This window comes from Boleophthalmus pectinirostris, unplaced genomic scaffold, assembly GCF_026225935.1.
Source record: "Boleophthalmus pectinirostris isolate CB_2022bp ecotype Guang Dong unplaced genomic scaffold, ASM2622593v1 HiC_scaffold_156, whole genome shotgun sequence".
Lineage (NCBI taxonomy): Eukaryota > Metazoa > Chordata > Actinopteri > Gobiiformes > Gobiidae > Boleophthalmus > Boleophthalmus pectinirostris.
Genome location: NW_026571086.1, coordinates 10,213 through 25,000, shown reverse-complemented (window position 1 = coordinate 25,000; position 14,788 = coordinate 10,213). Strand labels below are relative to the sequence as shown.

At 37.8% G+C, this 14,788-nt stretch overlaps 2 protein-coding genes across 2 annotated transcripts; one reads left to right on the top strand and one right to left on the bottom strand.

Moving 5' to 3' along the window:
- The first annotated feature begins 76 nt into the window (after positions 1 to 76).
- On the top strand, positions 77 to 3,395 carry egfl7 (EGF-like-domain, multiple 7). The gene is made up of 6 exons (XM_055151308.1): positions 77 to 306; positions 377 to 472; positions 1,122 to 1,313; positions 2,515 to 2,591; positions 2,670 to 2,832; positions 3,045 to 3,395. The coding sequence occupies exons 2-6, from the start codon at positions 397 to 399 to the stop codon at positions 3,083 to 3,085; spliced, it is 549 nt and encodes a 182-aa protein (XP_055007283.1). The 5' UTR covers positions 77 to 306; positions 377 to 396; the 3' UTR covers positions 3,086 to 3,395.
- A 431-nt stretch (positions 3,396 to 3,826) lies between these two features.
- agpat2 (1-acylglycerol-3-phosphate O-acyltransferase 2 (lysophosphatidic acid acyltransferase, beta)) lies at positions 3,827 to 11,081 on the bottom strand. Its single transcript, XM_020921786.2, has 6 exons — positions 10,684 to 11,081; positions 8,718 to 8,851; positions 7,803 to 7,978; positions 7,577 to 7,672; positions 6,346 to 6,418; positions 3,827 to 6,212 (listed from the first exon to the last, which is right to left on the bottom strand). Exons 1-6 carry the CDS (start codon positions 10,857 to 10,859, stop codon positions 6,055 to 6,057), a joined length of 813 nt encoding a protein of 270 aa, XP_020777445.1. The 5' UTR covers positions 10,860 to 11,081; the 3' UTR covers positions 3,827 to 6,054.
- Positions 11,082 to 14,788: the final 3,707 nt, after the last annotated feature.

Below are 14,788 nucleotides of genomic sequence, written 5' to 3'. Positions count from 1 at the left end.
TATTATTCTTGTCAATTTTCATTTCATGGTATATTATAGGGATCATATAAAATCTTTCTCAAAACATCTTCGTCATAGCATGCAATGATCTGTATAATGTAATTCCACTGCATTTATGAAAAACAGCTCAAAAGTACACTTAAATTTCTGGATTACAACAAATACTTTTGTATGTTTTTCATTTCATTATCAGAACAGTATACTCTACGGCATACAAGGTGGTGACCAGATTAACACCTTACTCACATTTCTACCCAGAATGCTGTCCAGGTTGGAAAAGGTTTCATTCCCACAACTGTAATCAAGGTAATTATAAAAATGAATTCTAGCATTTTCAAATATGTACATGTCTGTAAATAGTCTATATCTTTTACAGCTTTGTGTGCACAAAATTGCATGAATGGTGGTACGTGTTATAAACCCAACCACTGTGCCTGTCCATTGGGTTGGAGAGGCTACCAGTGTCAAACAGGTAATACACGTAAATGTTCGTTCCAAATATCACTAGGCACTACACTGAAATTGTTTCTGCCATATTCACAATGAAACAGCTTACTTATTCAATATTATGGAAGCATTAGAGAAAGAATAAGTGAGTATAAAGAGTACATTTGATTGGGCATGTAACAGTATAACCATGTTTATTTTTCATTATACCATGGCCTGTTGTGCATCATGATGTTTAACAACTCTGTGTTGTGCTTTAAAACTGCATAATGCATGGCTCCTTGTTGTTTAATACTTACTAATACCATGTGTGGTATGAATGTTCTTGCTAAGAACAGATGATTATATGCAGTCTCAAAGAAGAAGAAACTGCATTGTGTACCATACATGTGTGTACATAGCAAGCGGGTGGGGCGACATTCTCCAGTGACACCATGGTGATCAGTCTTTATTCCCCACATGCATCAGTTAACTGCTGTTAACTGTAGCTGTTCCTTCGTGGACCACCATTCATAACTACACACTGAGAACATTCCATAACACATAGGTGTGGTACTTCTTTTACCAAGCTCTCACTACTTATCTGCAATCACCAAATAATTACTGTCCATACACAACCACCAATAGGACAGGTGTGTGTCCGCCACTCTCTTACAGTGTGTGCTGTGTTGCAGATGTGAATGAGTGCAGTGAACAGCGGCCCTGTGCTCACAAGTGCGTGAACACCGCGGGCAGCTATCGGTGTGAGTGCAGAGACGGATTCAGGTTGATAGGAGACGGCCGTTCCTGTCAAAGCCTTCCTCCTCTTCCTCCTCCTCTTCCTCCATCTCCCTCCCAGCCTGCTGTGGGTGGTCACTCTCATACGGGTAAACATGCATATTGCAGAAGATTATGCTGTGATGATGTTTGATACTTTTCAGCAAAGAAGACAGAAAAGTGACCAGGTTTGCGGCTCATTATTACTTTTGGTACGCGCTATGCCACTCTCAACTCGTACCGTGAGTAATAATGCACTGCGACTGGTTCAAAACATCAATGTTCAATGTTACTAAAATGGGCATTTGTGTGTCCAAGCAACATTACACTGAGTAAAAAAAAACTGCCATCTGATCACATAGTTCTATAAGTCAATATGAAGTTCATTATAACATTTATTACTAGTAGCATTAAAGACCCCTGTACCTGAATGTGGTTCACGTTTCACAGTTAGCTCCATGCACTTTGCCCCTTTGCTCACTCTGGTGTTGAACTATAACAGAGAAATATATCTGTTCATTACATTACTAGACCAAATACAGATTAAATATGAGGGGATTTTAGGTGTGAATAAGTATTATAGAAGAAGCAGTCCTGAAGTCTATACCTGTAATTTGTGGATTTAAGGGGGGGGGGGTTGCACAATGTCAATGCATGCTTTTCTAAAAATACTGTCTTTGAGTAGTCTGGAAAGAGAAACTGTAGGGAGTTTTACTGAGTTTAACAAATGAATACTGTACTATACAGCATATTTCAGCATAGATCTAATACCAGGTTGCTGCTCCTTTAAATTACATTTTTTTATGTTACAAAAGATACATTATGTGTCTCAGCACATACAGTTGTACCAAAGAAACCTCTGGAACCAGCATTTCTCAGATTTAGGGAGAGTGTTTTGCTAAGTTCAGACTACATTCCATTATGTGTTTCATATGCAGACATCAGAGACTACAAACTAACACATGCTTGAGATGGCCCGAGAACTGTGTGTGCATGACCGCCCTGAACTGTCACGGACTACATTTTTGACTCTCAGATTTCTGCATGTTTCTTTCTTTTCTTGGCCGTCTAATAAGTCTAGGTTTATCAACTCTGCGGGGGATCATCGACAGCTCCCCCTCTGTTCCTCCTTCTATTTCACCTCAATCTGTTTCTCAACATGTCCATGTAACAAATCACATCTGGGAAAAATGTGCTCACAATTTTGTTTAAGTATGTTGGAATAAGATAATGTAATTAAATGTATATTATTTTCAGTTATAAATTTGTTCATTTGGATTTGGGGGTTGTTTTTGCTTGTGCGTTCTACAGATGAAAGACTTAACCTGGTGGAAAATGTTACAGAAGAAGTACAAAATCTTAGAAACAGAGTGGAGCTTTTAGAAAAGGTAATGTTATTTTCTAAAATGGCACCTACAACTGAAGAATATGTTTTGATTTTTAAAATTATATAAATATTTTTGCAGACTCTACAGATGGTACTGACCCCCTACAACAGTATCTTCCCACTGTCTGCAGAAGAGGGCTCGTCAGGGAAAACCACATTATTGTCATACTCATTTCAGCAACTTGATCGCATTGACTCTTTGAGTGAGCAGATTGGCTTCCTGGAGGAGAGACTCGGTACATGTAAGCAACCTACATTTTTCAGTGAGCCCAAATGATCACTACATTACATTCATTTACTAATAATTTAATAGTATCAATATTACAATTATACAGTTACATTTGCTTGAGTAATATTGGTATACATAAAACATGCAAGTAAGTATAGCTGGCCATTTCAGGGCCTAACTAAAACAAGAACATCTATATCCTATAAAGTATGTTTTTTCCTTCAGGTTCCTGCCAGGAGGACCAACGAACCTCTCCAATCAAGTGAAGATGATCTCTGTTTGTCATCAATGCAATAAATAATCAATACAACTTGTGATACACTTTGTAATCAACATTACATCTAGGACCACTGATCTCTGCTTCTAAAACAGTACTTATAGATGGAGGTCAAACAAACCACTGTGTTTTCAATGTCATTGGTACAGCTGTGTTTACTTTTAGGCACTAAAATGTCCAGGGGAGACGGAGGCACCTGTTTTATCTATTTAAATTATGATTACCTGTAGTTACTACTCATTGCACCAACTTTTGTACCTATTTTTGTGATACATTTTGTAATAAAATCATCAATCAGACATGATCTTTATATTCCTATTTGTATAGATAGAATATCTCATATTATAACATTTCACCAGCAAGGACCACAGCAACATTATGCAGTGGAGATATTTATTGATGACTGATGAGATGAATGAGGTAGAGGTGGCTGGGTTGAGACTCGGGATGGGGGCTCTATCTCAATCAACTGGCCCAGCTGGTACAGGACCCTCCTTCACAGATGTCTTATAGCTGAGACAAACTGAGTTGATGGGATAGGCTGCTACATATAGGCTTCTAGGAAATTAGAGGTTTGGTCAAGGTGAGCTGTGTTTCGCTGGAGAGGAGAGGGAGGTTGAGGTGTGGTCCTGCTCCTGAATCTCAGTCAGTCATATTAACTCCACTTCTGTCCGTATTCCACGTGGGGTAAAATGCAAATATGGTTGCATATATAAAATAGACTGACGAATAATAGATAGGTACTTTATTAACAACCTGGAAGAAAGCAGAACATATTTAGAAATTCATTTTATTGTTACATATTCCTTAGCAAGGCATTCATGTTTACCTAGTATAGGTGAACCTAAGAACGTCGATAAGAATCAGATACTATATAGGCAACGGGCACAGACCATGTGTGCACCTATGGGACCACACACATACAGGGCTCAGCAGGATGTCAGATCTGTTTTTAATATTCCTGTAAAGCTATCACCTGTTAGTCTTTTATAGCTTTGGTGAACATTTTCCACCCTCACTGAGCAGAGAAAATTCTCTATTAAACTTCAGAATAATTTAAAATTGTCACCGTGTGTTCTATTTAACAAAGTGCCCAAACCAGCAGGACGAAGCAGGAGCCACCCGTTTGAACTATGAACAATGTACAAATAACCACACACTTGTATTACAAATCAATGCATAAAGATAAGAAAATAAAGCAATATACACTCCAATCAAAAAACAAATTTATGGTTAGATATAAATTCACCAAGATAGCATTTGGTAGACCTTTCACATTCACACAAAAAAATTGCCAGACAAAATCCAAATAAATATAATAATAAAATTAATGAAATGTTTTTATAGTTACTGGCCTGATTAAGCCAAGATTAAAGCAAAGGGCTAAAGATTCTCGCTTCTGGCACACGGCAGAACTAAGCAGTCAAATGTAGATATATCAGGATCATAAATAAGTAATTTGAGTAGAATGAATATATGGTTAATTGTAACTATTGCAAACATGGGCAACAAGAGATGTCTATCTGTAATGTTAATTAAGTCCATTTAACAATCTAAAGCCAGAATACATGATGCTAAAGTTTCTAGAGTAGAGTTCTAGAGTACAGTAATATCCCATATGTAATTACATTCTTGTATGGATTTTGGGCAAAACAAGGAGGTCAGTGACACTATGCAAAAAAATGAAGGCAGTCAAATAAAACATGACCCATAAGAGTAGCAGTTAAATCTCTTTAAAATAACTTTGTCTGTAAATAATGCAAATTATCAAGAACAGAAAACATAAAAGTGCTACAAAAACCAATCAGTCTTAAGGCCAAAATTTCTACATCAAGTCGTTCCAATACTTTAAGATAAGATCATTCACATTTCATTAAAATACATGAGTATTATTAGTTCTTTGCTGTTAGTTTACCTGTTCAATAATAACTGAAAAAGGGAAATCATTATGCACATGTATACAGGTAACCCTCCTAATGCAGACGTAGGAAATGATGTCAGTCAGTAGAATAATAAAGAATATCATAGTACAATTTTAATGATGAGTTATGTTTCTAAGCATTGTGTCCTTCAAAACACTATCATGGCACAGCAGAAAACTTGCACTTTGGAAAAGTACTGCTAAAACAAAGACATTGCACTTCCTTTTTGACACTTCTGGAGTAGATTAATTTGGAATTTCTGACAATATTTAATAAAAAAGAACAAAAAATAAATATAACAAATATACATAATACGGAGCTGTTTCACATAACTACAAGGAAGGTTATTTGTGAGCTTTAGATACGACAGTATGAATGAATGCACATTGAAACACCAATAATACACATCACTGAAATGTTCATGAAATCAGTACAGATGGAGGCCACAATCTTCCTCAAATTTCATAGTTATCTCCCAACTATTTATCAAAAAGTAAAAAGCAAAGCTAAAATGGAGACGTGGGCCAAGAATAAACACTTTGCTCATTGAGGAAATGCAAACAGGACCAGCAGTCCAACACAAATAATACAGTGAAGTAAGGCGATGTGATATTATGTAAATTTGTGCATATCAGCATCGAAATAAAACTTAAATTAATCAGCATGAGAAGAACAAAAATAGCAATTAATTGTAAAACAGAAGACGCAAAGGCATTATAGACAAGGCCCAGAAAGAGTCAATGTAAGACAATAAATCAAAGATGAAGGGTGGATGAAGCAATCCAAAAGGCATGCTTAATGATGAACACATATCCGCATAGTTCGGCTTGCTGTCCGTCACTCCTCACAGCGCACAGGGCAATGCTGCTGAGGGTCAGGACCAACTGTGCTGTGGCGCACTGGGCCGGGTGTCTACTGGACTCATGACAGGAACTCTCCATCATGTTTGTCCAAATATGAAGACAACCTGGGGCTGCAGGGGCGTCAGTGGGATAAAGGCGAGTACACCAGAAGGAGGAAGGGACAATGAGAATGTTCAGTGACTCATGGGCCCGTTGCTCTGTGATACGGAGGGAGAGATTTCCAGAAAAGCAGAGCGCATCACATTGAAGGATTTGTCACACAAATCTGACACGTTGTCTGATGTCAGGCCCTTTGTCTCAATCTTAGGAAGAATCTTCAATCGGATGGTTCCTGTTGATTAAAAAATGTATCTCAGAGGTTGAATTTGATCAAAACCTATGTTTTGTGTCCTTCTAAAATGGATATATACACAGAAAGAAAAATTACTTTTAAGAAAATAAAGAAAAGGTTTGTCATGAGTCACCTGATTTGAACTGCTTTTCTTTCCGTAGATAAAAATTGCCGTACGAAGAGAACACCACAGGTATGAGAGGTACCTGGAGAACAATGACAGCAGAAAAGAATGTAAACCATGCTTTTGACTTCGAATGTTTATAATCACAAATGATAATATTACAGTGACCTCTGTCAAGAGACCCTCATTGTTTAGGTGAATGGAAAATGTGTATTGACATTTGCAATCATTTATTAAACAGATTTGACTTGTTCTGCCATATCCTAATTTAATAAAACACACAAATTAAACTGTGCAGTGTGTCATGGCAACAGGACCTAAGGCACAGACTGAATCTATCCTCAAAACAAACTTTCAAAAATGAGTGTGACAAAAGCAGGTTTAATCTTATTTGCTGTTGATAGACGTCTAGTGGCTCTCCCGAGGCCTGAGTGGCTGTTCAATTGACGAGCCAAGCCAAACGTGCCTCCCCCTTGGGGGTTGTCCTGCTTCTGCTCAGTCTGAAGCAGGTTTAAAGAAGCAGGTTTAACTCCTACACAATGAACACGCACTCTAACAAACTTGTGTTAATACGCTAACAGGTAAAATAACATTTTGTCCTGACTGGAGACAACAAATAACCTCATACCATACACACCATAACACACATTTCACTGCTACTAACAAAAGTGCTTAAATATTTAGATTTATTTTTGACAAACACAAAACATTTATTTTACACAAACAGGTTTAAAGTCCCTTTATGGATAATTACGCCCAGATGTTATTTTATTACCTTTTATCACATATACGGTCTAGTACTTTAAACTGATTTAATTACACCCACCAACATTAGCCTGAACAATGTTTTGGTTTATAGAAAGGCTTTTCCAATCAAAATGTTGATGTCTTCCACCTGGGCTTTGGAACACAAGATACTTTAAGATATTTTAAGATAAAGATAAAGATAAAAGATTAAGATTAAGATAAAGTAACAAAGAACAAAACATTATTTTAAATAAATCACAGTAGTATTTAAAAAAGGTTGAACTGAATGTTATATAAATTTTTTTGTGTGTGTTTTTAGAGTGGTTTCTGGCGCCCTCTTCTGTCTCCAAAAGTACTACTACTTCTAAAATTAAGACACCCTTTCCTGTTGTAAAGATCAATCAGGATCCGAAATAAACAAATACAATAAATAAAAATGAAAACATTTTATGCTGCAGATTGAGAATGATTCATAAATTGGAATCAGACTTGCCTGTGCCTGCACTGCTAGGTGAAAGGCTCCCTTTTTGAATGGCAAAAGATCTCCATTCTGGTTCCTTGTACCTTCTGGAAACACCCAAAGACGAATCTATAGGACAAAGTGATTGGAAAAGAGTGTAAACTTATGTAAAGCCTAATTGCCATTTAGGTTTGTCACTGCTACAGCCTTATTTTAATTACAAACAGGAGGACCATATCTAGATATGAGATGCACATACCTGATCTTCCAACATTGTCTTGGCTGCATCTGCCATGACACTTTTGGCATCACTCGTCTTTTTGCGGTTGATGAAGACGATACCACCAAGCCAGCAGACCAGCCCGACAGTTCCAGCATAGATGAGTTCCTTTTTTGCAATCATAGTGCAGCGATCAGGTAAGATCTCCATCAAGCCTAGGAAAACCAAGTATATTTATGAATGCTTTATTGATCATGACAAGACTAACACACAAGACTAACAAATAAAGCTCTAGACTGGTTAGCAGATGAGGTTGAAAACTTTTGTATGTGTGTAATGTAAATCGAAGTATGCAGCAATCTATATGCAAAAATACACAGTCTCAATCCAACCCAGCTGAGCCATTTCCACATCAGCTGTAGGGTAGCAGCTACAAACGGCTGGGCATAGCAGTCGGCATAGCAACTTCCAACACCCAATCAGACTCATGTGGAGTTTTCTACTGCTAATTAGATGCCCAGCTCTTCTTCTGCTGTCAGTGCCTTGGCCTTGAGTTTACCCAAATCATCACTGGCTCAGAAAACCGTGCACTATTTCACTGCCCCCTTCCATACAAAGAAGTCAACAAAAATTACAACATCAAAGGGTGTGCATGTTGAATAAAGCAAACCAGAGAGTCCACCAGAGGCTACAAAACTAAGTAACTCATTAAGGTCAGCACTTTCTGTTTAGGCCTCTGCTGTGTAAAGACATCCTCCTGTAACACAATGTCAGTGACCTCATTCGGGTCAGCAGTGGTGCTCTCATTAGAACTCTCTAAGAAGTGCCATTCATGGTACTGACTGGAGCATCCTTTCCTATTATTTGGGTGGAAACCTTGTCACATGCCATATTAAAAAAGAGAATATAGAGTTTTATGGATGGAATGGCAATAACACCCTTCATTAGACCTACCCAATACATCCAAAGAGCTCTGGTGGTTGGAGATGATGACATAGGGTCCCTCTGTCTGCAGATGTTCCCAGCCGCTCACTTCGAAACGTAAACCCAGGAAATACTTTACATGTCGGACCAGGAAGCGGATGATCCTGGGGGAGATAATTATAGTTACTTTCACAAAATATTTCAATACATGTTTTGAGCAAAGACAAGTGACTATGAAGCTACTGAAAGGACTTCTAAAAATAGATTTCATTTGTGAAAAATGGATCTAGGCAATGTTAGTATTTGGAGCTTGTGGTTATTTCTAATATTATGATGCTCTAATAAGCTTTCAGACTAACTATCTGCACTTCAGCTCATGGTGAAAACTGTTTTTAAGCAAATAATGTTACGTGTTCCTATTAGGTATAAATGAAAATGTAATCAGGTATATAAAAATGATTTAACTCAAAGAAATAAAGCTTTCAAGACAAGATAAGATAAGGCTATAAAGATACTGACATCACCAGTTGGATCTCCTCAGTGGAACATTGACCTCAGATGGCTGTTACTTGCTTTGTTCTTTAAATCTTGACTTCATAAATAATATTATATAACATGGAATGGCTAAACAGTTAAGGCTCCTTTATTTTGCAATAAAAACAAACATTATTATTTCGAATATATTCAATACTAGTGACATGTTTCAATTGCTTACACATTCTTGAACTGATAATGCTGAGTTCATACAACAATAACCTTTACACCAAAAGAACTATCTACGTTATCTTTAAACACACCAGTGAAATGATAACATAGTCAACCTAGTACAAAAGCCACTAGTTATGCAACATCCCAGCCAGTGTTGCAGCACTTCCATCATTGTTGGTGAGGGAATAAGTTTGGTATGTTAGTATCATTTGTTGAAATTCTATTCACCCATTATAATGGTGGAAGTGGCCCCCTCTCAAGCACTTTGTAATGGTCAACAAGTCCAGATAACCTTTGCGCTGACAGATTAGTCCACAGGTGCAACATGACACCTCCACAATGGGTAAGGTGACCATGGGATAGTTATTTCTAGTGCAGTGGGGAAATCAGTTTGGATGTAATGTACTGAAGAAATAAACATGAGATATTCTCCTTTTTCTCTTAAACATGAAATTATCTTAACATAACTTGTAATGTCGTGTGTTTGCAAACAAGCATTTAAAATGAGTCAAATATCTATTGCTGTAATAAGCATAAAAACTCCACCTAATGTAGAAAACAAGCACTAAATGGTCAACAAACCAGTTCAAAACGTCATCAGTGAAGAAAATTATGAGTTTATGATACGAGCTAATGATATGAGTTCATGTCGTTACACCTGCTCTGACAAAGCACTGGGCACAGAAATTCCACACTTTTTAATGAACTTTATGGACTAATTTGGGTGTTCTGTATGTTTTTTTTTTTTTTGTTTTTTTTTGTATTCAGTTTTTCTTTTAAACCGTGAACCGAAATAAAGAATACTATTAATACATAATGATAGTGTCTACCCGATCAAGATGCTGTAGCCTGCAGCCTACTGTTCAGAGTTACACCAATATAAACATAAAAAAGTACTTAAAGTTGAGTAGACATGTTTACCAACTGCAAGCACATGTCGACCAAACCTTCCTTTGACTCAAAATTGTAATTACAGCTGGCATGACTGGTGTCGTGACTTCACTTACCAGATATATAACCCATGTGTTAAATTAGCAGCCCGCGATAAACTTGTGTAACGTTATGGAGAAGGGGGCTAATGTTAGCATGTGTATGTATTAAAAATGCATTCACATACTGTCCACTTTATAATTAATGTAAGCTTGTTGAGATATCACGGCAACATTATACGCGTTACAGCCAATACTATAATCAAGTAGCAACATGGTTTTAAATATTTGTTAGCTTGCTAGCAGTGGTGGCTAGTTGTCAGATGGCGCTATGAGCTGTATTATGCACGCAAACTCACCTCATATTTTCAATGTCTCTTCCCCCGCTTTTCAGTATGCACAGGGGGATAGCCAAGAGAGCCAAACACATCATCCATGCAACGTAGAAAAACTTTTTAAAATAAAAAACAAATGTGCTGCTGGTCCACATCAACAGTGGGATCAGCAGCAGGGGCAACATCCATAGCACATCCATAGCGCTCCAGTGAAAGTCAGGGGCAGCGGCGACACAAACACACGCTGAATACGCGGACACTGCTCAGCCACACACCCCGGCTACGGTGCAAAAAAAACGGCCAACGCGAGCATTACAGTCCCGGGGATAAAACCAGACAACGTGGTATTTTCTCAGAGGCAGTCCCAAACGAACATGTAGCGTTATGTCCCGCTGCTCATCTGTTGCTAAATGGCATCATGAGGTGGAGTCATGTCGTCACCAGCTTTCCCCTTTCATTTCCGGATAGGCAACCACAACTGGACAGCGCAGATTTATTTTATTTATGTATTTATTTCTGTTTAATGGTAACCATTGAACTGCTAATTACTGCTTAGCCGCTTAAAAAGCTCAGCTATGACAGGTCTAATTGGATTTGGTGATCCCACTCACCTAATCTGTTTTAGTTACAGTGTTGCTCTTTTCATAACTAATAACTACCATAAGTATTATTATTTAGATTTTTAAATTATTATTATTTTTATTTTATAAATTATTACTAGAAGGAGGAGGAGGTATTTATTTATTTACTCATTTATTTATTCATTCATTTATTATTATTATTATTATTATTATTATTATTATTATTATTATTATTATTATTATTATTATTATTATTATTGACTTGCTTCTTCCCATCTGCAGTCCCCGGGCAAACTACATGGTCTGCAACCAGACACATTATTGCACACTATCGGAAGAATTAATTCGACTTGCATTATTGCTCATATAAATAAAGCAAAAAAAAAAAAAAAAAGAAAAAAAAAGAAAATATTCTAATTTAAATGAATATGTGCAAACAGTTTGCATGTAAAGTCCACAAGATGGCAGTACTCCCAAAAGTACTGAATAAAGTATATCTTGTAGGTCTATACTGTCCTTAAAGTCGAGAGCTTTCTGCTACAATATTCTACAATAAAAATATATATTTCACTTTAAACAAACCATAAACCATAGGCTACGGTTGACGGCAGTTAGAAAGAGCCGCGCTGCCTTCTGCCAGTGGTTTCTGCCCAGCGGTTGAATAGAGCCTATCTCGTGGGGGTATTCAGTGAAACATCTGCCATGGGGTGGTGACCTTTTTGAACCTCCCACCACGACCACCACCCCCATGTTACTCCGGCATTCAAACAACATTTGAAAGCAGAGCAGGGCCCCTCGCCTCGTTGGTCAGTTCAGATACACCAAATAGATAGCGAGTGCAAGTAAAAGCTTTATTGGACGGGCCTGCAGTGTCTGTGACACCCCCCGCCGAGCTTTTCTTCTGTAGGCCGGGCTGACGACAGTGAGCGCGCTAGAGCAGCTGTCAGTGAGGCGAAAGGGGTGCGCGCAACGCTGTCCTGTTTGAAGATTATGCAGCAGCTCATAGCCATCTTGTATCAGACACGATGATGAAACGGTAGAAGTCAACGGGGACAGGAGTATTTACGGTGGCTGACAGGCAAAGAGCCCATAAAGTAACGCTGTACGGAGCTCTGAAGACGATAGAAAATCACATCTGCTTTGGTGGGTTTGGACAAGAATCTCACGAGTAGTGGATTATCCCAGGAACATCGGACTGAAACCATGAGCTGGGGGACAGAGCTATGGGTGAGCATTGTTGCACATGTGTGTCATTTACCTACAAATAGACTTAAATGGATTTGATCGGTTCCCAGGCAAAAAACCCCAAAACAAAACCCAAAAACAAACGGAGGGTGAATTATGGCCGCTAATGCAGCCGCCCAGGCTCTCTCTGTTCTTGTGAAGCTAGCAAACCTAAGGCTAATTTGCCAGTGTTGATTGACTGAATTATTTTACTTTTGCCTTTGGCAGAGGAGAAGTAACGTGTTATTACAATGGACAGCAGCATCACATACATGTTATCTGACATCTAAGCTTTTCAAATCGTGCTTAGCACACACCCCCTTATAACACACAGCCTCGCCGTGATGTCCATCTGTATGGTGGGATTAAGAGTTTTTGGTTGGCTGTCACACTTGTTTCCCGATGATAGCACATGTCGATTCTTACACTGCACCGCGCTGCATGCTTACAAGGGGAAATACTGGGGTATTAGTTCCTGGTATTTTATTTGGCCTAAAACAAAAGCACACTCAAATGATAGATTCCTCCGCCATGATGTCACCTTTCTGGTTGTTTTATTACAACCTGGTATGCCTGACAGTGGTGACACATCCTAGAGAGCCCTGATGAACCAGAGTCAAACATAGTCTTCTTCTATATAGTCTATATAGTATAGAGAAATTGCAGAGTAGTGTCATTCTAGCTTTACAACCTGTTAATAGGCAGTTGTATGACTCTTGTATTGTCATTTGTACATTTTTGGCCCTCTGTGGCACTGTTGACATTGAGCTATGAATCTGTTTTTTCACCCACTGGGAATAATTGTAACTTGTTCAGATTATTTATTTTACCATATTCAAACATACATATTCAAAAGTATTAAAAAGGATCTGTAAACCAATCACGTTTTATTATTTCTAACAGTGCTGGTTTGAGGCAAGATGAAAATGATAAACATTACTTTAATTTTTTCACATATTAAGAGTCTCATAATAGTTCTTACTTTACAGTAGTTCTTACAGCATTATTTTACTGTAATATACCTAGTAAAATTGCTCCCGAGGTCTTAGTCTTTTGGAGTCACTCAAAACTTACTTAGTCGAGGGTGCCTCTGAAAAACACTGGCAGTTTTCAGTGTAGCTTATAATAACCAGATGCTTTGGAGTGATCGAGGCACGTGTCTTTTCATGCAAGAGTGATACAGTGACACAGTGATGCAAAGAGATTATTTTACCTGCACTGTAATAACTCTTTGCCACTATAAATTCATTAAGTTATTGGCAATTTTAGATTCACATATATTTATTCTTCTATTATTATTCTTTTAACTGTCACCATGTGATTGCAAAACAACAAAATCATATCATCCTCGATTATCATCGTCCATCCTGTTTTGTGCACAGGAAATGAAGTCAAAGACAATTTCTGAATGCTGAATGCATAAAATATAGCTACACTACAGTTTAACTTTGAAGAATATACAATTTCCAAATCAGTATGTATGGTTGCCTCTAACTGCTTGCATTGAGTTCGTCCAAAAAGGATGAGTAGTGTAACATAATGTTTTTTTCTGTTCTCCTTGCCAGTCTGGTGTTGTGCTCATTCATGTGTTGCTTTGACAAGAAACCATCAGCACTGATGCTTTGAATGTGGTTTACAAATGTGCCATATTTATTGCAACAGTTGTTAAATAATAAAGCCAGTCTCTCCTATTTATTATTTTCAAACTTGTCCTGCTATGTTCTGCCAGTTGTGGGAAGTCCCATATCATGATGAAACATGTGACTGTTTCTCTGAGGAACTAGGGACTGAAAAATTAAATGATAAAATTATAAGTAAGTCCTAAGTCCAAAGGAGGTAAATTATCAAATAAAATTGTCTAAATCAGGTTAACTGAGCTTAAACGGAAGTAGAAAGCTGTAACCACAGCATCTTCAAAGTATTTCCGTTTGGGGCTCGTGTCACCAGTATAGGCCAATAGTTGAAAGTGAGGTGCCATTATGAGAGCCAGTGGCATGCAAGTTGAATTGGACAGCTGGTTGGTTGGTCCCCCCACACACTACATTGAAACTTTAAATAGAGTTTTACTTGATATGTGTAAGGGGCTATTTCACTTTTCCATTTGACACACATCAACATCTTTCAGTTCTCTGATGTGCTGAATATGTAAGGTGGACACATGATAGTTTGTGTAGTTCCTCATTGTAAGGATTATCGCACACTGTTTTTACTGAGATCATCATGGAGAAAGTTGAGACACTTGTAAAGGAGCAACAGCTTAAGGTAGACATTTTCTTCTAACCTAGGAACATCAATGAATTTAACATGTTTGATATCTTATAATA